At 35.8% G+C, this 23,302-nt stretch overlaps 1 protein-coding gene across 2 annotated transcripts in view; it reads left to right on the top strand.

Annotated features, from left to right (window-relative positions):
- Positions 1–23,302, top strand: part of BDP1 (B double prime 1, subunit of RNA polymerase III transcription initiation factor IIIB) — a 96,773-nt gene that overhangs the window by 23,447 nt on the left and 50,024 nt on the right. For both annotated transcript variants that reach the window (XM_043965714.1, XM_043965720.1), the window contains 8 exons: positions 4,070–4,164; positions 6,582–6,636; positions 11,729–11,872; positions 13,142–13,420; positions 14,499–14,646; positions 15,766–15,927; positions 18,531–18,690; positions 21,619–21,710. In XM_043965714.1, the coding sequence (XP_043821649.1) occupies positions 4,070–4,164; positions 6,582–6,636; positions 11,729–11,872; positions 13,142–13,420; positions 14,499–14,646; positions 15,766–15,927; positions 18,531–18,690; positions 21,619–21,710 (1,135 nt within the window). The remainder of the gene's footprint in view (positions 1–4,069; positions 4,165–6,581; positions 6,637–11,728; positions 11,873–13,141; positions 13,421–14,498; positions 14,647–15,765; positions 15,928–18,530; positions 18,691–21,618; positions 21,711–23,302) is intronic.

Raw genomic sequence — 23,302 nt, 5'->3', positions numbered from 1 at the left:
CCAGATTTGAACTCAGGTACTCCTGACTCCAGGGCCGGTGCTGTATCCACTGCGCCACCTAGCTGCCCCCACTATTGTGTTTTACTTGTATTTTTATTTATGATGGGCTTGTTTAAATTTTTCACATGAGTTCAACTCCCTAATTTAAATTTATATTTGGGTTTGAAATAACCTGTTTTTTATTTCACTGCTGGTGGCATAGCTTAAAATAAGCTAATATGTTTCAGGTACTAATGTAGTTATTTTCCATGGATATACTGTTAGAATCCTGGAAAGTTACATGGTATTATGAATCTTTCTGTCTTAAATTAATGATGTTTTTAAAGGAAAATAGTCATGGTGGAGGAATGTTACTCTGAAGTAAGTTTTTTTTAAGTAAAATATAATTCTATTACATGTTTGGAAGTATTTTTCTGGATTTTTCTAAGTTAATTGGGTTTCTAACAAAATATTATTTAGTCAATTCTTTACTCACTATTAACTACTTAATTTTTTTTTCTTCATCTTGCTCATACTAACTTCCAGCTTGATCAGTATATTTAAAAAGTTGGAAAAATGTGCAATTTATCACACTTGTGGACCTCCCTCCTCTGTGTAGAGGTGGAATAGGGGCACCTCATGTCTCTTCTTTTGAACCAGATTTGTTGGTAATTTTGCAACATTAATTTTTTGGGTGGTTTTTAACATTTATATTGTAGTCTTCGTGTATATTATTTTCTTGACTCTGCTTACTTCACTTTGCATCAAATGTAGGTCTTTTCATGCTTTTTTTCTTAATTCATCACATTTGTCATTTCTTATAGTAGGTAATATTTCATTACATTAATGCACCATAATTTGTTTAGTGATTTCTCATTTAGTGGGCTTCTACTTTGTTTCATATTTTTTGCTATCACAAAAATTGCCACAATAAATCATTTGGTGTATATGGAGACTCTCATATTACTGACCTCTTTGAAATATAAACCTGTTTGTGGAATCTCTGAGTCCAAGGGCATGAATGTTTTAGTCACTTTGCTCACATAATTCCAAATTGCTTTCCACACTGATTATATTGATTCAAAGCTCCAAGAATGAACTATCTTCCTATAGCTCCTCTAACTTTGACTATTCCTATCTTTTGTCATCTTTGCCAATTTGTAGGTTTTTTGATTTTCATTTCTCTTATTAGTGATTTCAGTGGTTAATAGTTTGCAGTTCTTATGAAAACTTTTTGTTCATGTCCTTTGACCACTTATTTGTTGTGGGTTAGGTTTTGGACTTCTTTAGATATCTGTTAATTGTTTATATATCATGGATACCAAGTCCTTATCAGAGAAATTCTGTACAAAGATTTTTCCCTTCCTTTATCATAGGTGCATTAATTTTGATTGTGTAGAAGCTTTTCAGTTTCATATAATTCAAGATTTCTTTAACCTTTTGTAATTTCCTCTATCCCTTCTTTGGTTAAGACTGTCTCCCATCAGAAATATATGACCAGGGCAGCTAGGTGGCACAGTGGAGAAAACACCAGCTCTGGATTCAGAAGGACCTGAGTTCAAATCCAACCTCAGACATTTGACATTTACTAGCTGTGTGACCTGGGCAAGTCACTTAACCCTCATTGCCTTGCAAAACAAAACAAAAAATATGATCTGCTTTTCTTCTTATTTTTCTCATAGTATGACAGGCCTAGAGTCAGGAAGACTCATCTTCCTGAGCTCAAATCTTACTAGCTATGTGATCCTGGGGAAGTCAGTTAACCCTATTTGCCTTAGTTTTCTCATCTGTAAAATGAGCTGGAGAAGGGAATTGCAAACCATTTCAGTATCTTTTCCAAGAAAACTCCAGATGGGGTCACAAAGAGTCAGATATGCTTGAAACAACCGATCAACAGTATAGTGTAAGATATTGATCCTAGAACTGTTTCTACCAGACTGTTTTCTGGTTTTCCTCAGTATTGATCATATATAGAGTTCTTTGCTAAATTATTTATTTTTCAGTAGGTTACTAAGTGCTATTTTTTTCTGATTCTCTCTTGCCCCATGATAGGTATTTGCTTTGTTTTCAGTTCTTTGCTGTGACAAAAAAGTAGCGCTATAAATATTTTGGTGAAAATGGGGTTTTTCAACCATTTGGTCAATATGCCTGTTATTGGATATCTGGTCAGAGCATATACTTTCTTTGCATAATTCCAAATTGCTACCCAGAATTATTCTCTCACTTATTAGCATTTGGAAATTTCTTCTTGTGATTGTCAGTACTTTGTGTTTTTTTCTATAATTGGCTCTTCGTATCTTTTGACCACATTTCAGTTGGAAAAATGACTTTTACTGTGATAAATTCGTGTTGATGCCTTATAAATTTTGTATATTAGATGTTTATCTTACTTATACAAAGGTTCCCCATCTTACCCCAATTTTGTTTCTAGGAAGCTTCTGGGTGAACTTCTTTTTGTTGTACAGAAAGCTTTTTATTTGTGTGTGGATAATCATTTTAACAAATTTATCTCCTATAATTTTTTCAAGTCACATCCTATTAAGAATTTATACATTCTCCCTGTAGAGCATATCAGTATCCTTTATCCTCTAATATTTTTTGGAGGGGTGGGGTGAGGCAATTGGGGTTAAAGTGACTTGCCCAGGATCACACAGCTAATATTAAGTGTCTGAGGCCAGATTTGAACTCAGGTACTCCTGATTCCAGGGCTGGTGCTTTATCCACTACGCCATCTAGCTGCCCCTATCCTCTAATTTTAAAGAAATATTTCTGTCACTGGTCTGTAATTGTAAGATTTTTGCATTATCTAGGTCACAAAACACTGGGTAGATTATTATTCAACCAAATTTTCGGGGACAAATGTTAGACTACTCTATGGACCTGGTTCTAGTTTATTATTCAGTCAGTAAGCATTTATTAAGTGCCTACTAACTGCTCCACTGTGCTAAGTACTGGGGATACAAAGATTGTTCATACTTATAGTCTAATGGGGGACCTTATACTCTTACTATTTTCAACTTGTGTCACTGATATATATTTTTTAAATCCCATAAAACCTTGTTTTGATAATTACTTTCTTGTGGTATGGTTTGAAATTTGGGGATGATTCCCTTTCCCATTTGGGCAAGATTTGCCTAGATCTTGTTTTTATCCCTCTCTCTCCATTAACCCCACAGTTACTCTGGTTCAGTCTCTCACCTGTGCCCATTAGCTTCTTGTTTAATGTCACTGCTGACTTTCTTTTTCCACTCTAGTCTGATTTTCACATAGCTGCTAAAATATTCCTAAAGCAAAAATGTGACCACATCACTGCTTTGCTTAGGAAACTTCAGTGGCTCCCAATTTCCTCTAGGAGAGAGACACATTTATATAATTTGACTCCAGCCAGTGTTTAAACATTGACCTCTGATTATGCCCCTATGTCCTGTATATTTCAGCCAGTTTGGCTTACTTGTGTTTTCCTGTGCAAGACATTTCATCCTTTATCTTTGTGCCTTTGCCCACTTCCTGGAATGCTTTCCCTTCTTACCATCACCTTTTAGAATCCTTGGCTTTATTTCAGATTTAGGTCATGTAACATGAATCCTCCTATAGGAAAGGAACAGTTTTCTGGTTTTGCCTAGTAAATACCTTGCATTTACTAAGTGCTTATTGTACTCTATTATTTTTAATTTTTATTATATTGACTTTGCTTAACTAATGAATTGTTTAGTTCTTCCTTTACTTCTGTAAAAATTATCTTGTAGTTGACTTTATATTAAGTTCTGTATATTTCTTCATTGGTTACTATCTTTAAGTTATCTTTAAACTAAATTTCACTCTAGTAGCATGTTGGAAGTCTTTTTCATTTCTATATAATTAGGTTCTATGAATGTTTTATAAAACACATACCTGGATATGATTTTGATTTTGTGTCAACTACTGTCTATGATCTACTGATATTACAGATTTGAAGCAGAAAACATTAAACAAAGCATGATCTAAATTTATATAAATATACTAATGTTGTATACATATTTATTATCTATAACTTCTCTACTTTCAAATACTGAAGTTAATTTGTAATTTTTCTGAAACTTTGTTTTAACAGAAACAGACATGTTCTTTTTAGCCATCAGCATGGTAGGAACTGACTTTTCTATGATTGGCCAACTCTTTCCTCACAGAGCAAGAATAGAAATTAAGGTAAAAATAAATTGTGGCATCACCAGGAAAGGGGCTGGGAAGTGCTTTGCATGTATACCTATCAATCTTTGGTTTTTGTTTGCTTTTTTATTGTTTGATTTCATTACTTTCTTTTACATTTGCTCTTTGTTATATGAAAAGTATGTTTTTCAACCTTTAAAATACATATTTATGTAGCATGGTTTAGTTGACAACATTTATGTAGCATTGTTACATAATAATAGCTGGCATTTCAATGACACTTTTAAGTTTGTTTCATTTGATTGTCACAGCAGCCTTGTGAACTAAGTACTACAGTTACTATTTCTACGTTTTTTTACAAATAAGAGAATCGGAGTTCAGAGAGGTTAAATGACTTGTCCATAGCAACAAAATGAGGAAGTGACAAGTGTCATTTGAAGCTGTTTCCTCGTTTCATATGCCCTACAATTTTCATTATTCTCCACTGTTTTTCTTCCTCTCCCCCCAATCTTTTTTTTGTGTGTGTGTGAGGCAGTTGGGGTTAAGTGACTTGCCCAGGGTCACACAGCTAGTAAGTGTCAAATGTTTGAGGCTGGATTTGAACTCAGGTACTCCTGACTCCAGGGCCGGTGTTCTATCCACTGCACCACCTAGCTGCCCCTCCCCCCAATCTTAATAGTATTTTATTTTTCTCCAGTTACATGTAAAGATAGTTTTCAACATTTGTTTTTATAAGATTTTGAGTTCCAAATTTTTCTTCCTTCCTCCCCTGCCTTCCCTCTCCCCAAGATGGCAAGTAATCTGATATAGGTTATACATGTACAATCACATTAAACATATTTCCACATTATCCCCATTGTCTTTCAAGATGAATTTTATGTTTATGCTTTGCAGTAAGAAAATAGTTGGGAGTCTACTTAGATCCTTCCCACCAAAATTCTGGGGCCTGGCCTTCCAGCCACCTCTACTGTAATCTGTCATTCTAAATCATTGAGGCCAACCATAGTATCACTTTCAATTCTGGAGGAGACAACTTATATCTGTTGTCACCGCTATTTCTCTAAAGCCAGGGTAGGATGGTATTGACATGAAATTTGTAGTAAGTTTTAGAAGATTCTAGCCCTTTGTGTACATTGTTTGAATACACCTATATAAGAGGAAGGGTCTTTGAGGTCATTTGTTTGTGTTATTCCTGCCTTTATAGTAACTGTTGGGGAGGACTAATAATAGATTGAGTTCTATAGTAGGTCCTTTTATAGCATGAGCTATACATTTTTGTCTGGGTAGTATTCTTTATTTACTTAACTATTTCTGAGTTTCCTGTTTTTTGTTAACACAGTTATTCTCCCTTTCATCTAGTGGTAGTTTTCATTTATCCCTCCCTCTCTTTTTCTTCTCATCCTGTCACTAGTCAAGTTCTGTTAATCATGTGTCCTCAGTAACTCTAAATCATTGCTTCCTTTCCCTTCCCATTGTTGTGACCCTAGTTCAGGCCCTTATTGTTGAGCTATTGCTAATACTTCCCTTTTTTGGTGGGGTGGGGAACAGTTGGAGTTAAGTGAATTGCCCAGCGTCACACAGCTAGTAAGTGTCTGAGACCAGACTTGAACTCAGGTCCTCCTGACTCTGGGACTGGTGTACCATCCACTGTGTCACCTAGCTGACCCCCAGTACTTCCTAACTGATATTGCAGCCTTCAGATCTCTACCCTTCAGGTTTATCTTTTGGTTTTCTCAAGCAAACTTTTGCTCATACTGTTTTCTGATTGAAAATCCTAAGTGTAAGTTTGTTGCCTATTAAATAAAGTCTAAACTCCTAATTTTTATATTCAGAGTCCTCTATGCTCTGGCCCCTACCTATATCCCTCATATTTTTTTTTCCTATTACTCTTCAGTGTTTCTGACAAACTGGACCACTTGTCATTCTTTAAACATTCCCTGGGTTTTCCTACCTCTGCATTACTGTCCACATTTTTATCTTGAGCTTGGGTGTTCATTTTCTCCTCTGTCTCCACTGATCACAGTCTTTCACATTTTTCAAACCCCATCTTAACTGTTACTTTTCTGATAAGGCTTCCTTCCCCTTTTTCTTCTTCATTTCTCTTAAGATAGGATCTTTCGGGGGCGGCTAGGTGGCGCAGTGGTTAGAGCACCGGCCCTGGATTCAGGAGTACCTGAGTTCAAATCCGGCCTCAGACACTTGACACTTACTAGCTGTGTGACCCTGGGCAAGTCACTTAACCCCCATTGCCCCACCAAAAAAAAAAAAAAAGATATGATCTTTCTTTCCTGTGGTTCTCTGTGGTATTTTATACCTCATAGTCTCCTAGATTTAGAGCTGTAAGGGACCTTAAAGGTTATGAAGTTCAAGTCTCATCCCTTGGGGCTCATTTCTCCCATTTTAGCATTCTTCTAGTGAAGGAAAATTACTGATAAAATTTTATTTTAATTTTACAGAATAAATTTAAACGTGAGGAAAAAACAAATGGATGGAGAATTGACAAAGCATTTCGTAAGTATTCTTTTTTTTTAAAAATCATGCTATTTGGAGAGCCTTTTAATAAGCCATATATTTTTATTCATTTTATTTCAAAGTAGACTTTTGGCACTAGTGGAATATAGCTGTCTAGAAGGATTCAAGTCCAAAACTCATGGTAAACAAGAAAGTATCCAGCACATGTTCCAGGCCTTGGCAGTAAACAAGTCATTTCGAATTAAGGCTGGTTGTAGTAGACAAATACCATTAATCTATGAAAACGTGATTCAGATCTAAAGAAGTCTATGAACGTATGGTAGAGTAGACATGTATCATTTATTGGTTAATGGAGAATCCAAAATCTAGGAGGTCAGCTGTCAGCAAGGATTGAACACTGATTGTAGGACATACCTTGGCTATTTGATTTCTTCCCTGTTTTATACTACTTGATACATGTAAGTGTCTGAGTACACAAGTTGGCATAAAAAGGTCATTGCAGTAGAAGTTTTCTCCCCTTTGAGAAAGGAATGGTGGTACTAAGATCATTAGGTCCTAATATTAGGGTTTTTTCCCTTCATATTTATGAATGTTCACTATTTCTTTTACATGCTATTTGCTAATTTAAGGTTCTTAGCTGCTTTGAGGGTTTATCTAAAATTTTTGTTTCTTTGAAAGCTAAAGAGGTGCTAAATATTTAAAGTGTTTTTAATTTTACTCTAACCTTTAAATTTTTATTATGTTCCTTATATCAAAGCAAATCACGTCATCAGGAATATTAAATGATTACTAAAATAATGGCATCCGAGTTCGTTAAATTTGGGGTGTTACTGGAAATTTTTATGTCAGGCCAGTAATGCATAAAGCATTGGGCTGTTATTATAGTACCTTTTAATTAATGAAAGGGAAAAATTAAGTTTGAGGCCTAATATAAGACACTTGGAACAGGTAGAAGTGTACAAGTAGGGAGATCTGGAACTTTGGGCACGACAATTTTCAGGCCATGGTTGGAGGAAGAAGTGGGCAGGTCTTTTGGAGGGCTTGTTCTTGGACTTGGAACATCCAAGTTAACTATCTGTCCATTACTTATCCTAGTTGATGCGTACTATGGCTGTGATCCTATCTCCTCTACATCAGGGCAACTCTGTAAGGGAGCCAACATCATATAATTTAGAGGGAGGGAGCAGATTATTCACTCAGGCATACTTGATTGGTTTCCCATCTCTAATGCAAGGAAATGCCAGGGCTTGGCCCATAATAACCATATTGTACAAGCATGAGGCATCAGTATTTCCAGAAGAAAGTATGGAAATTTTCAGAAAAGGCAAGGTTTAGGTTATTAAATTAGACAGGTAAAATGAAGGAGAGTGTTCATAGCAGAAGAAACCTTAGGGGGTCTCAGAGACCTGAGAAGCCTTTTGTACTATCAGAAATCCTGATTAATGCTACTAGACAAAAAATCTTTGCAAAGAAAACTCTTAAGGTGTTTTGAATATATGCTTAATTAAAAAAAAATAATGTACATTGAGACAGATGAATAGGCTACTTCTTCTTCTTCTCTCCCCCCACCTAGGTCCTTTGGTAATATCCTCTAGAATGTTGCCTAGCTTGAGACCTAGACAGCCTGGCCTAACCTGGCCCTACAGTATTCCCATTTGAGAGCAGTATTACTAAAATCTTTGGTCTGTGGAACAACTCAGTAGGACCAAAGACCACTTTTCTGACTACCAGCTTCAAGTTGTGGAACATGTCTGCCAAACCATTAAGGAAATTGTCAATATGATAATTGACTTGTTAACAGTGGGTTTTGAAAAATCATGGCCAAGAGGACAGGCACTCTAGGATTAGAGATTAGCAAATAAAAATGTTCTGATTTTTCCCCCAAAAGAGCAGAAAGTTGATTTTTCATTCTAAAGACCCGTGTGCTTTATTTCTATACCTGAAAATTTTTAGAGTTTACTTTATTAAAGAAACATTTTGTTTATTTTAAAAAAGAATAACTGATCATCAATCCTCTTTTTAATTTTCTAAGTTGATTGAGAAGGGAAATGCTATAAAGATATTCTACCTGAATCTAGACAGCATGTGATAATGCTTCATGATGTTGGGTGTTTTTTGTTTGTTTGTTTTTGGGGCAGTGGGGGTTAAGTGACTTGCCCAGGGTCACACAGCTAGTAAGTGTCAAGTGTCTGAGACCGGATTTGAACTCAGGTCCTCCTGAATCCAGGGCCGGTGCTTTATCCACTGCACCACCTAGCTGCCCCCTTCATGATGTTTTTTGTGGAAAAGATAGAGATATGGGCTCATTGGTAGTGCCTTTGGTGTGGAATAAGTTAAATGGCCAGATCTGGAGAATTGTATTTATGTTGTTGTTTTTTTTAAGTGAGGCAATTGGGGTTAAGTGACTTGCCAGGGTCACACAACTAGTAAGTGTCAAGTGTCTAAGGTCAGATTTGAACTCAGGTCCTCCTGACTCCAGGGCCGGTGCTCTATCCACTGAGCCACCTAGCTGCCCCTGAGAATTGTATTTATGGATTGAGGTCAGGAGTAAAATTAGCCTTTAGCAGAGTGCCCCAGGGATCAGTCTTTGGAGGCAGTTCTCAAAATTTTTATCAGTGACCTGTTTAAAGACATCAGTGCTATCTATGCTTATTTAATTTGAGATCCCACAAAAAGAATAGCATGTTAGCTAGATAAGGAAAGTATATTGAGTGATAGAACCCAGATCTCAAAAAGCTCTTTAGGACAGATGGAACAAATCTAATTAGTTGGAATTTAATAGGGATAAATGTAAAGCCCTTACCCTTGTTGGATTATAAAAATTAGCCGCATAATTTCAGGCTTGGGAAAGAAGGAGCAGGTTGCGTGATTTGGGATTTTAGTGGACTATATAAATTCAATTTGGTCAATAGCCTGACAGAGCAGCCAAAAAACTGAATACAACCTCAGGCTACTGTAATCAAAGCACATATTATAGAATATTATATTAACTTCTGAGTGCCCTGTTTTAGTGGTGGGGCATTATACAAACCAGCATGTCTAAGGTGGGGCTAACCAGGAGGATGAACAGGCTGAAGGCCAAGCATATCAGTTGAAGGAAATGGAGATGTTAAGCCTAGAGGAGAGCCAGAGCAACATTGTAATTATATTCAAATGTTTGTAAGGTTGTCTTGTAGGGATTAGCTTTGTTCTCTTTGGCCTCAGAAGAAACAGGTAGGACTAATGAATGAAAGTTTTTGAGAGACAAAATTTGGCTCAGTGTTCAGAAATATCTCTTTATGGATTAAAGATATTCCAAAGTGGAATAGACTACTTCAGGAAGTAGTGAATTTCTTATTGCTAGAGGTCTTCAGGTAGAGAGTGGATTCCCCTGTCAGGAATCTTAGAGAGACAAATTCTGTCTCGGTTATGCTGGGTGATCCCAGGTCTATTCCAACTTGGAGGTGTTGTGAAATTTGCCACAGTTGAAAAATTTGGTATAGTAGGAAATGATGCATAAATATGAAGAATTAAGAGGAACATAGAAAGATTGATATGAACTGATGCAGAATAAAATAACAAGAACTAAAAGAATGATATGATGCAATCTTTCCAGCCATGTAAGTGAAAAGATCAATAAAAGGAAGTCAACCAAGTGAGCAATAGCACAGATAACAAACATACCTTTTCCTGTAAGACAAAACAGTGGAAGACAAATCTGACAGAATGTGGTATGCATTGTCAGACCAAATGTCTGTATCAGTTATTTTTGCTTAATTGTTTTTCTTGATTATAAGGGAGGATTAGTTAGGAAATAGTGTTGAAATTACTGTGATATGAAGAGAAAAGCCATCAATAAAAATATATTTTAAAGTTAAAATTTTGTTTGTTTCTATGGATTCAAATCGGTAATAGAAAATCAACATTTTTAAATCTGCATGTTCTTCTGTGACTGTTATTTTGCATCTCGTCCAATTTTCTTATTTTATAGATAAGGAACTGAAGCCCAGAAAGGTTGCCATAAGGATAGTAAATAGCAAAGTTGGTATTCAAATTCAAATCATCTGGGGGCAGCTAGGTGGCGCAGTGGATAGAACACGGGCCCTGGAGTCAGGAGTACCTGAGTTCAAATCCAGCCTCAGACACTTAACACTTACTAGCTGTGTGACCCTGGGCAAGTCACTTAACCCCAATTGCCTCACTAAAAAAAAAAAAATTCAAATCATCTGATTCAATCTAGTTTGCAACAGGGCATGTCAGGAATTTTTGGATGGACTTATAAAATGATAGATTTTAGGGATATTATAAGACTGACCTAGGATGTCCAATCTTGAAGACTTGATAAAGATGTAGGGTGGGGGATGACTTCTTGAGGCAGTGAGTTTTTTCTTAGGAAAAATTCACTTTTCTAAGATTAGCCTCTAAGCAGACTACCCACAGTGATTAAATATATAAAGCATCAAAACTGACCCAGATTTTGAATCAGGATATTTTGTTGTTCTTTCCAGATCTACCTATAAATCCTTGGAATCCTACCTATGATTCTTTTAATGCCACTGCTTTGGATGTATTCCTTCATGGTTTGCTGTTCCATTTGTTTGCCTACTGTTCCCAGTGCTGCTGAGAGGAAAATAATAATAATAATAATAATAATGATAATAACAACAATAACTATTTATTATTATTATTACTGGTGGCAGTAGTTGTAGTAGTACTAGTAATAAATAATACATAGCATTTATATGGTACCTACTATGTGCCAGGTATTGGGCTTTACAAATAGTATCTCATTTTATCTTCACAACAATATTGGGAGGTAGGTGCTGTTATTAGCATTTTACAGATGAGGAAACTGAGGCAAACAGGTTAAGTGATTTGCTCAGGGTCATCCTTAATACCTGAGGCTGGATTTGAACTCAGGTCTTCCTGACTTCCAGCACTCTAACCACTCTGCTACTAAGCTGATTTCTGTCATTATTAGTTGCATTTCCTATGTATTATATTAGAAGGTGATAGTAGCAGAAGAACAGATAGAGCTGGGTAGGTTTTTTGGCATGCCCTGAGGTCATTAGATAATTTATTTATTGTAACTTTTAGGATATTTTGCAAATCATGACCAGAAACATTGTTGTTTACATTTTATTTTGGACAGAAGAGAAACGCCCCTTTGACTTCGATTTCTTTGCTCGTTTGCTTGAGAAGGTCCTTGCAGAAGAGGAGAAAAGAAAACAGAAAACTGTTAAAAATCAAAACACAAAAGATAAGAAGTCTTCTAGACCTCGAAAAAAACAAAATGGTATTTATTGTAAATGAGAGTATGAAATAATATTGATTTGGCTATGTCTTTATTCTCAGTAATTCTTGAGGTTTTATAGGTGGTTCTATAAGTTGGGAACATCAGGATCAGAGCATTCAACTCAAGAGTAATTCATTTTACTTCAGCTTTGTAGTCATCTGTGCATAGTAGTCTGTATAGGAGCAGTGCCCTGAATGATTTTTGGAATACTGTGTCAACAGGCTCCTTTTACATGCATATTCTAAAGTTACATTCTAAAATCCCTGGCAGATGATGGGTGGTATATGCTGTCTATATAGGCCTGTAGAATTACCATCATGTCATAATACTGCAGTACTGATTTCCAGTGTAAAAGCAATCTTTAATTATTTTATATTTTGCTCTTTTTTTTTTAAACAAAAATCTAGTTTTCTTTATCTTAGGAGATCTTATTTTATGCCATTAATGCATTTGAGTACTATGGGCATCTGAAAGGTAATTTTGTTTTTTGTTGGGAAATTATTTCTACAAAAACTTCTTGGTCTATAAGCATAAATGTTTAGATTTTCTTAACTCATCCTTTAAATCCTCCTTATATAATATATGCTACTGAAATAATGGAATCATATGATTTTAGAGCTAGAAAAGGTTATTTAATCATTTTCCACCTGATGAATTCAGGTGATGAGCTCCAGTGACTTCACCAAGGTCAAACAATGGAATTAGGGCTAGATCAAAAGTTTTCTCGGGTGTTTCTTCCATTTTGTTGTCTCTGTCTTTGTGGAAATAATATTGAGAACATCATGCTTCATTTCACAGTATATAATTCTTAGCCATTTTTCACTTGTCACTTATACCAGATGGGGAAGAAGTAACATCAATTCTGCAGTAATAAATTATAAAATAATTCTCTTAATTCTGATTTATTGAGTTCCTTGTAAAGCATTCTTAATTCATAGGATCATAGATCTGTAGCTGGAAGAAACCTCAGTTCACTGCAACTCATAAGAACAGCAGCAAGTTTCCAGATTTTTTAAATAGTGGTCACTGTTCTGATGGAGAGAAGATATAATTCTCTATTTGTTGTCTTTCCATTTTCTGTACTTTTTATACTCTTCATTTTCCTACTCATTTCTCTGTTTTACCTTTATGTCTTTTCCTTTAAAGTTGGCTATTCATATGCCTTAAAATATATATATATATATATATATATATATATATATATATATATATATATATAAAACAGTTTGAAAGTGAAAATAGAAAATTTAAAGATATTTTTGTTTTTAGTAAACAGAGTTGCCACTGGTGAAGTAGATGATGGTCCAGATGATTCTCTGAATGCCAGAGTTTCAGACATAGAAGGAACTGAAATAGATGCTGCGATTGTTGAGAAAGAGAATGACCAGTCTTTGAATAAAGCAGGACAGACGATATTAGAGCCTGTTGTAAATAGAAAGAAACGGAAAAGAAAGAAAAAGGATGACACTGATGAGCAAGAAGCAGAAAATCTTTCAAAAGAGGCCACTGACCCCTCAGACACTTCTACAGGGGAAAAGCCAAATAAGAGTAAGTGATATTTTTTAGCAGAAATCTATAGTAAAGTTAAAAGTTATGCAGTACTTATTGTGCAATGCTGAACTTTTAAATTTTGTTTTGCTTTTGAATAATCATTTTCAAATAATACATTTTAAGTGTTGATTTATATTTATGGCAGTATGTCCAAGTTATTTATTGTTTTGAAAGAGATGGATAGACATTAGAAGGTGGTTTTCATTGGAAGCATTATAACACTTATTAGAACTCATGTGTTTTTGACCATTGGTTGCTGTGAGGTTGAGGTGGAGAGTGAAAATATTAGATATAAAACAGACATTGTTTCTGTTCTCATGAGTTAAAAAATTTGTATTGCTTAAGAAGATAGATGAGTTAAAGGTAAAAGAAAAAGTAGTACGAGATCAGAAGAACCACAAGTAATTTGGTTAGAGTAAATGGGTGCTATAAGGTAAAAGCTTAATAGCTTGAAGGTATTTTATTTGTTCTTTTTCATTTGCAAAGTGGTTTACATGCACTGCCTATTTTTATACCTTGCCTCCTAACAGTCCTTTGAGATAATATCATTCTTATTTTATAGATAAGGAAACTGTCATACTTAGATGTTAACCATATGTTTAATAAATAGCAGAGCTGTAATTCAAATTTGTGTTTTATGACAGTTTGCTGCTCTTTTCACTACAGTGTAATATCTGCTTTCAGATTTTAGGGTAGTCCTTGTATGGTGGTTTTACATGTAGTTAGTGATACTAAAAAATTTATTGATTGAATCAATCGTTGCATATTCAGTATTTCCAAATTATGGCCTTAGAAAGATTTTTATACTCTTCCTGACACCATCAGAAGATGCTTCTCTGTTAAAAACGATTATTGGGGGGGCAGCTAGGTGGCACAGTGAATAAAGCACCAGCCTTGGATTCAGTAGGACCTGAGCTCAAATGTGACCTCAGACACTTGACACTTACTAGCTGTGTGACCCTGGGCATATCAGTTAACCCTCATTGCCCTGCAAAAAACAAACAAAACAATTATTGGGGAAATTTTTCTCTTCTTGCATTTTGAAAATAATATTAATTTTTATCATTGTTAATAGAGAAATGTCAACTTTTGGTAACTGTAATAAATGAGGATGAATGTAATAAAGACTTGGAAGTTTCCAATTTGGAAAACCTAAATGAGATTGCTTGCTTGCCACTGAGTGAAAATGATGAGAATGAACCCGAACACATCTCTTCAGCAAGGTAATTTTAATGCTTTTCGACAAGTTCACTTTATCTTCTTCATTCTTTTGGATTATGCCAGACATATGGGTATAGTTGGTTATTTAAGTCATTTAAAATAAGTGTACAGGTAAATAAAACCTGATTATCTCTGTATAATCACCTGATTTGAAAAGTGAGATTATTTGATTACATTTTGTTTTCAATGACTGGGGAAGAGTTAGAAATTGGAATGTAAATTTAAAACTGTGCTTGCTAGCTCCACTCCAAAAATGACTCCTAGTATTATCTAGAAGGGGAAGATACCTACCACCTGGAATTTTCTATCATTTAACACTCTTTTATATATGTGTTACAGCTAGTGCCCACCAATGGCCAATTCAGTAAATTCCTGTTTTTTAGCCTTTTGGTTTGGGCTTCTTACATAAAAAATTAGATAAACCACTGATTTTGTTTGGTTTTTTGGCTTGTGGAAGCAACCATGTTACTTTATGGTTACCCACTGCACATAATGCCAACAACTTATTCTTGAAAGGATAGCTTCAAATACTTTGTATATGTAAATTTGTACCGTCAACCTAATATAGGTAATTTTTCATTTTGCTACTTCTTAGGGTCTCTCTTGAGCAAAGCTTGCTTGTATTAACTTGTAGTAGCCATTTATTCTGAAGATGGATTTTTTTTTTTCAGAATATACATAGGTAAATTCACTTTTTCTTTGCAAATCAGTTTCAGGTACACTTTCCATTCAAGCACATAATACAGATTGCCTTTAATAAGCTCAGTTTGTCTAGCCTTAGTAGCTAATTTTTTTCCTTCCTATCTGATTGCTTGTAAAAATGTAAATTTTGATGATTATAGACATTGTTATCGCATATTTTTGAACGAATGTTAACACTAGAAAATGCTGTTAGGTCCACTATAACAAATTGAGCTTTAAATGTTATTCGCTAAAAATGCTGTACAGAGACGCTATAGGAGCAGTACGATATCAAATTGAATTAAGTAAGATGTGGGATCATCTTCTCAAGTGTGAATTGCACACTTATTAGAATTTTTTTGCTGTAAAGACCTCTGAATGTCTATGTGTGCTAATGAATAATACTATCATGTCCCTTTCACCATGCTTTTCTTCTTCAGTAATCAAGATGATAATGTCGCACCACCAGTAGCAGTTGAATCCTCTGAACTAGAGGTTTCAGATTTGTCTCCTTCAAAAGCCAAAAGTAAAGAATTGACTCAGATTGTTCAAGTTGACAGCAATGTAGGAGGAAAAATTAGTGATACTAATATTAAACTCCCGTAAGTATTTTTTTATAGATGAAATTGTAGGACAAAGAAGAGTGATGTGTTGAATATGCATGACACTTCCAAGGGCTGGATTCAGTGCTCTTTCCTTTTGATATTAAATGAATATGTTAGGGGCAGCTAAGTGGTGCAGTGGATAGAGTACTGGCTCTGGAGTCAAGAGGACCTGAGTTCAAATCTCACTTCAGACACTAGCAAGTCACTTAACTCCCAATTGCCTTAAACATCCAGGGCCATCTCCAGTTGTCCTGTCTTGCCATTGGATACAGATGGCTCTGGAGGAGAGAGTGAGGTTGGTGATCTTGCCACAGCCCTTCCTCAGTTAAGTCCAATTCAGTGCAAGTCCTGACATCATCCCCATGTCATGGTCCTCTTCAAGAATGAAGGACAAACAACAACAACAAATGAATATGTGAATAACATATGGCAGTCTGCCATTAACTTTTTATCTATTTTAACTATTTATCTATTTTATCTATTTAACTATTGAATAGGTATATGATTCCTAGTAAATTACTGGTTATAACAATGTCTCTATAAGAAATGAAGTCATAAGTGCCACAGCTTTCATTTTTACTTTTTCATGGATTTTGTGGGACTGAAGAGATCTGTGTGGTCACTCTTTCCATTAGTGCACATCATGATCCATGGAGAACTTTTCATGTTTTTCTGTTTTTTCATCAGTGCTGCATTGTTGCTGTAGCCAACATACTAGAGACCTTTTTTAATATCCTAGTTTTACTATTGTACTTTGGGTCAGTCAGTTTTCTTCCTAACTAGGTGAGCCATTTTCTACTCTCATGATCCTATATTTTTTATGCCATTTCTTGCCTCCAGGTTGTTGGTTATGTGGCTAAACTTAGTTATGTCTATAATGCATCTTTCCATTTGCCATTTTATGGATTTGTATTGTTCCATTGTGTGTAGCCATGTAACATCACCGAGAAAATGATGGGGGAAGGAGCAGGGCTACTGTCGGAGCCCACAGTTTGAGGCTCTAGAAAGCCCTTTGTGGTTTCCTGAATGTGGTTCATTCTCTTCCTTGTTCTACTCCTGGGTCAAGTTGTTGTTGTGTGTATTAATTTGATGCATTTCTCATCAATTTTTGATGCACCCATCCATTTATTTATTGATATATTTATGTCCTTACATATTTATATATTTATTCAGTTACCTAGTCACTTATTTATTTATCTATTTGCTCACATACCCACTCATTTACTTATTTCTCACGGATTAATTAAATAATTAATTGAGGGGGCAGCCAGGTGGCGCAGTGGATAAAGCACTAGCTTTGGATTCAGGAGTACCTGAGTTCAAATTCAGCCTCAGACACTGGACAGTTACTAGTTGTGTGACCCTGGGCAAGTCACTTAACCCTCATTGCCTCTCCAAAAAAATAAAATAAAATAATTAATTGACCAGCCATCTGGTTAATTAATTATTTTTGTTGTTTTGCGCATGGATGGTTAGATCAGTCTCTTGTACTACATGGATTTAACAAAAGAGGATTTATGACTCGATGTAATTTAGATGCCATCTACTAAAAGGAGAATATAGATAATCTCATATTAATGGGAACTTATAGTTACCTCATCCATTCATCTGATTAAAAAGTGGAAGTTATGAATTATTTATCTAAGCAGCCCTCAGAATCTCTTTCATAAAATCTCATGAGTTCAATCATCTAAAAAGTCTTTAGAGCTACATTTTTCTTTCTAAATTTAATGAACACTGAAAAAGAGAAAATTTCCATAAAAAAATAGAACAAAAAAATGGGATTATATGTGAAACCACAAATACATATGCTTAAAAAAATGTCTTAAATTCAGCATGCCACTGTTATGACTGGTTCCGCTTATTGGGTTTCTCTCTGACTTTTTATTCCCCTCTGTGCATGTCTTTTTCCCGGGGCAGTGAGGGTTTAGTGACTTGCCCAGGGTCACACAGCTAGTAACTGTCAAGTGTCTGAGGCTGGATTTGAACTCAGGTCTTCCTGAACCCAGGGCTGGTACTCTATCCACTGTACCACCTAGCTGCCCCTCTGTGCATTCCTTCATTCTTTTTTTTTTTCTTCCCCAGGATTATGAGGGTTAAGTGACTTGCCCAGGGTCACACAGCTAGTAAGTGTCAAGTGTCTGAAGTCAGATTTGAACTCAGGTCCTCCTGAATCCAGGGCTGATGCTTTATCCACTGCTCCACCTAGCTGCCCCTCTCTGTGCATTTTTTAAAGGTGTTTCAATAACCTTTTTTTTCTTCTTTTTTCTTGGCAATACTATCAATAACTATCAAATGCTTTTCTCACAATAACACTATGACTGAAATAGCGTAGTATCATTATCCATATTGTCCAGTTAGGGAACCAAGATTCAAGGCTGTTAAGTGGTCTGACATGTCACATAGCTAGTAAAGATCAAGTCAGGGACTCATTTTGCAATCTTGTGCCTCTTTAAAATGAGACCATATTTCAGTATGCTCTCTCCTTTATAATAAGTAACTTTGTTTTTGGCATTATTTTCTATAATTAGATGTTTTTGACCATAGATAGCTTGAATATAGTTTAAATATTATGTTGTTGTTTGTTATTTTTTTTTTAGAGAAGCTGAAAAAGCTGGTACTAGCAACCCCAGAGTGAGAGGGCGTCCCCTCAGGCCTAAACCCAACTTGTTAGGATCATTTGGAAAGAAAGCAGAACCTACTGAAAATAAAATTGAAGTAGAGAGCAAAAATCCAGAACTTCCCGGAAATGTTGAAAAGGTATGGAATAGGGAGAGACGAAGTTGAAAATAAATTAGAATTTTTCCCCCCGAAATGGGTGATTAAAATGCATAAGGTATGACTGTAATGTAATATTGTATATTTTTAAACCACTATGCTAGAATGTATAAATCCAAATGAATCACTGTACTTATTCCAGTGGTATTGCCATCGCTGAAGACATTTTTGAAACTTTCCCAATATTCATAATGTTGGCAAATCTTTGTCTTTTGAGGAGAAGTGTGATTTTTTGGAAATATCTCAAAATAAGTTTGACTGAAGTCTGATACACTTGAATAATGATGTTTTTGTGTAAAAATGAATTGTGATAGCATTAGGCGTCTCAAGTGGAGATGTGCCACTCTTAAAGGCAATGTGATATTTTTTATATAGCTTGTGAACTTTCCTGAAGGCATTTTTGAAAATGCATTTCCAAGAATGCTTTTGAGAAATGGCATTGTTATTACCACTCAGCGTGGAGGATTACACAGAACATTTAAGGCACGGTATCTCTTGTTCTTTTCAGAAAGTGCCACCCTTATTGAGACTATAAGTATTAAAATTATCTTTCACCCACTGCTATCCATTAAACTATCCAACTTCCATGTCCCTGTGTTACTTAAACACTGGTTACCTAGGAGCAAACTATCCCACTCTCTTATCACCATCCTTCTCAACCTATCCCCACCCATGTCCTCTGCATTTCCTTTTCCATAATGATCATGGTTCCCTTTGTTCTGGACTTCTTTCTCTCATACTTCTGTCATTTAGCTCTCATGGAAATGTCTTCCCTAAGATGTCCTAGATCCCTGGTTTTTGTCTCTAGAACTGGCTAGACTTTCATTCATACCCAGCATTCTCCAACATAATCATTGTGTGTGTGTGCGTGGGAGATTGGGGGGCAGTCTAAACAGTCCTTGCTTGCTCACTGAAACTTTCAGACTTTACCTTTGTCAGCATCACTCAGCAGCCTCTTCTTTTTTGAAATGGACATGATTAAAGGGGTTTTTTTGGCCCTGTATAATCATGGTTCTATACTGTTCTATACTGGCCATCAGGACATTCTTCTGCCTTTCTCAAGGAGTTCAGCATTTGGATCACTGTCTTCTCCTCTTCAACTGTTGTCTACTGTACTTCTTGCCCTTACACAGGTTCTTAGTGCAGCAGCATTAATATTTATGTTGCTTCAAACTTCCTAACCTCTTGATTCCTCTGTTTTCTCATTTTCTGTGACTTCCCTACCCCCTCCTTTATGAAGAGGGATGGTCAGGACTTGGACGCCATCCTTGGTCAAAAACTCTGACATTCCTTTTTTTTTCACCATAATCTTACATCATTCTGTCTCTTCTTAAGCATCTCTCCTCCTAAACGTATTTGTCTTCATTGTAGATTCCAATCTCTCCACCTCCATGGTAGTTTTTCAGGCCATTATGCCTACTCTAACTCCCGTTTCTTATCTTCCCAAATTCAGCCCTATAGTTAACTCCTCCTACCCTTGCAGAACACTTTTTTTGTAGAAAGTTGAGGGCATGGGCTCTTTGTCTTTTTCTAATCTCAAAACCCTTTGATATCATCCCCCACTTTCTCTTTTCCTCCACTTTCTGATGGTAAATAGTCTCTGCTAAGGCCAGCCCCTCTGCATGTGTCCATAATCCCATTCCTTCCCACATTTTCTATCTGTTGCCAGTATTATTCTCTTTTCTTCACTGACTTCACCTCTACTAGTTCTTTCCTTATGGCCTTTAAATGCATTCAGTTCTCTTTTAACCTTTAAAAAACCTTCAGCCAGATATACCCCAGAGTTTCTACTCTTTTCTTTTCTTTTCTTTCCTTCCTTCCTTCCTTCCTTCCTTCCTTCCTTCCTTCCTTCCTTCCTTCCTTCCTTCCTTCCTTCCTTCATTTATTTATTTATTTTATTTCTACTTTTTTCTTGGAAAAAACCGTATGTACTCTGTACCACCATTTCCTTTTCCTTTCTCTCCTTTTTTTTTTTTTTTTAAAGTTGACAAGCATTTATGTTCTTTCGCCACTGCTCTCCCCATATTCCTGTTGGGGGAAAAAAAGGGAAAAACAAAATCTACCTTAAGGGCATCTTTTGCTTTTATTTGCATTTTCTAATTATGAAAGATTTGAGGCATTTTTTCATATGGTTGTAGCTAGCTTGGGTTTCTTTCTTTGAAAATAAAACTGCCTGTTCATATCCTTTTACCATTTATTAATTGGTGACACACTTTTCCTCAATTTTTTGTTGAAGTCTCCTGATCTCATCATTCAACTGAAATAGATCTTTCCACTGTTACTAATGATTTCTTTGTTGCTGGTTCTGATTGTCTCGTTGGTTTTTGTCCTTGTTGACTTCTCTAATGTATTTAACACTTGACTACTCTCTCCTCCTAGGTGTTCTTTTTCTCTCTTGTTTTTTGTGAAACTTCACTCTCCTTTTTCTCTCTTCTTTTCTGTCTCATCATTCATATTACACTCCCTAAAACTGTGGGTGTTCCCCCAAAACCTTATTCTGTACCTTCTGTTTATATTTATTTGGCATATACTTATAGATGGACATAGGTTTATTTGCCTTCTTAGAGTATAAGCTCTTTGAGAGTAGGGATTGTTCCATTCTTTGAATTTGTATCCTTAGCATTTAGTGCAGTGCCTGGAAACTTACTAGGTGTTTAGTATATGTTCATTTAGCAGTCCCTTTGTGACACCTTAGAAGGACAATTCCATTTGAATGTATAAGTTTTGGTCTATTTGTTTAAAATAGCTGCTATCTTCCTATATTATATCATAATTGGTTTTTTGATGCATTATATTTGGACTTAGGGGATTTTCTTCTTTTTCTTAAATTCAGCCACAAAATTAACTTTTAAAAACTTATTTTGCTATGACTATCATGTATAAACAAGTTATCATTTTGCAATTTTCCAGAATCTCATGGAAAAAGATGAATGTAGCCCTCCTGATATTACTGGAAAGGAGGTTACAGAAACAGAGAGTCAAGGAACTGAAGCTAAATCTCAGTAAGTATCAGGAGAAATAATTTTAAAAATAGCATTTAGGAATGGTGGTAAGATGCAAGAAAGATGATCATGACATCAGATGTTTTCATTTTGCTTTATTTTTTAACTAATATGTATTTCTTTCCTCCCCTTAATTAAAAAGTAAAAAAGAAAAACAAAATTCTTGGAACAAGTATGCATAGTCAAGTAAAACAAATTACCACATTTTCCTTGTCAAAGAATGCATATCTTAGTCTAATTTTTGATTTTTTTGTTTCCACTGGTTGTATTTAAGGCCCATTTAAAGTGTAGAAATACCCAACTCAACTGAACATTGATATGCTCATAGGTACAGAAATGGTAGTTATTCCTATAGGTTGTTATAAAGCTTCTTTATTACTGCAATTGTCAAAGGATACTAAACAAATCCATGTTTAATAAATGAAGAGGATGACAGCATGGAATTTTATTGATTGGGGGGGCGGGGAAATGAGGGTTGAGTGATTTGCCTAGGGTCACACAGCTAGTGTCAAGTGTCTGAGGCCGGATTTGAACTCAGGTCCTCCTGAATCCCGTGCCCATCCTCTATCCACTGTGCCACCTAGCTGCCCCCTGTTGATTTATTTTTATTTCATTTTATTTATTTATTTATTTTTGCTGGGCAATGAGGGTTAAGTGACTTGCCCAGGGTCACACAGCTAGTAAGTGTCAAGTGTCTGAGGTCGGATTTGAACTCAGGTCCTCCTGACTCCAGGGCCGGTGCTCTATCCACTGCGCCACCTAGCTGCCCCTATTGATTTATTTTTAATCTTAATTTTCAGTTTCAAGTTCTCTTCTCCCTTCCCCCCCCTTCTACACCCATTGAGAAGACAAATACTATACCTTGTACACATAGGAAATCGTCTATACTTGAACATCAGCCATATTGCAAACAAAGAAAAGAAAAGAAAAATAAAGAGAAAAAAAGTGTGCTTCAATCTGCACTCAGGGTTCTTCGGATATCTCTCTGGAGGTGGATGTCATTTTGCATCATGGGTCCTTTGGAATTGTCTTGGATCATTATATTGCTCAGAGTAGCAAAGTCTTTTACAATTGATCATCCTTGCAATACTGTTACTGTGTACAATGTTGTCCTGACTTCCCAGGTTGTTTTTTGTTGTTGTTGTTGGTTTTTTTTGCAGGGCAATGGGGGTTAAGTGACTTGCCCAGGGTCACACAGCTAGTAAGTGTCAAGTGTCTGAGGCTGGATTTGAACTCAGGAACTCCTGAATCCAGGGCCGGTGCTTTATCCACTGCGCCACCTAGCCGCCGCCCCCCCCCCCCGGTTTTTTTTCAAAACCATCCTGCTCATTATTTCTTATAGCACAATGGTATTATATAATATTTAAACATATATAATATGATATATAATTATATATCATAACCTTTTCAGCTATTCCTTAATTGATGGGCATACTCTCAATATTGAGGTTTTTTTTCCATCCTTAAAAGAGCTGCTGTAAATATTTTTGTACATTGAGGTCCTTTTCTCTTTACTTTGATCTCTTTGGGGTATAGACCTATTAGTGGTATTGCCAGGTCAAAGGTATGCATGGTTTTATAGCTCTTTGGGC

Source organism: Dromiciops gliroides, chromosome 1 (assembly GCF_019393635.1).
Source record: "Dromiciops gliroides isolate mDroGli1 chromosome 1, mDroGli1.pri, whole genome shotgun sequence".
NCBI lineage: Eukaryota > Metazoa > Chordata > Mammalia > Microbiotheria > Microbiotheriidae > Dromiciops > Dromiciops gliroides.
This window is presented reverse-complemented; position numbering and strand designations above follow the sequence as displayed.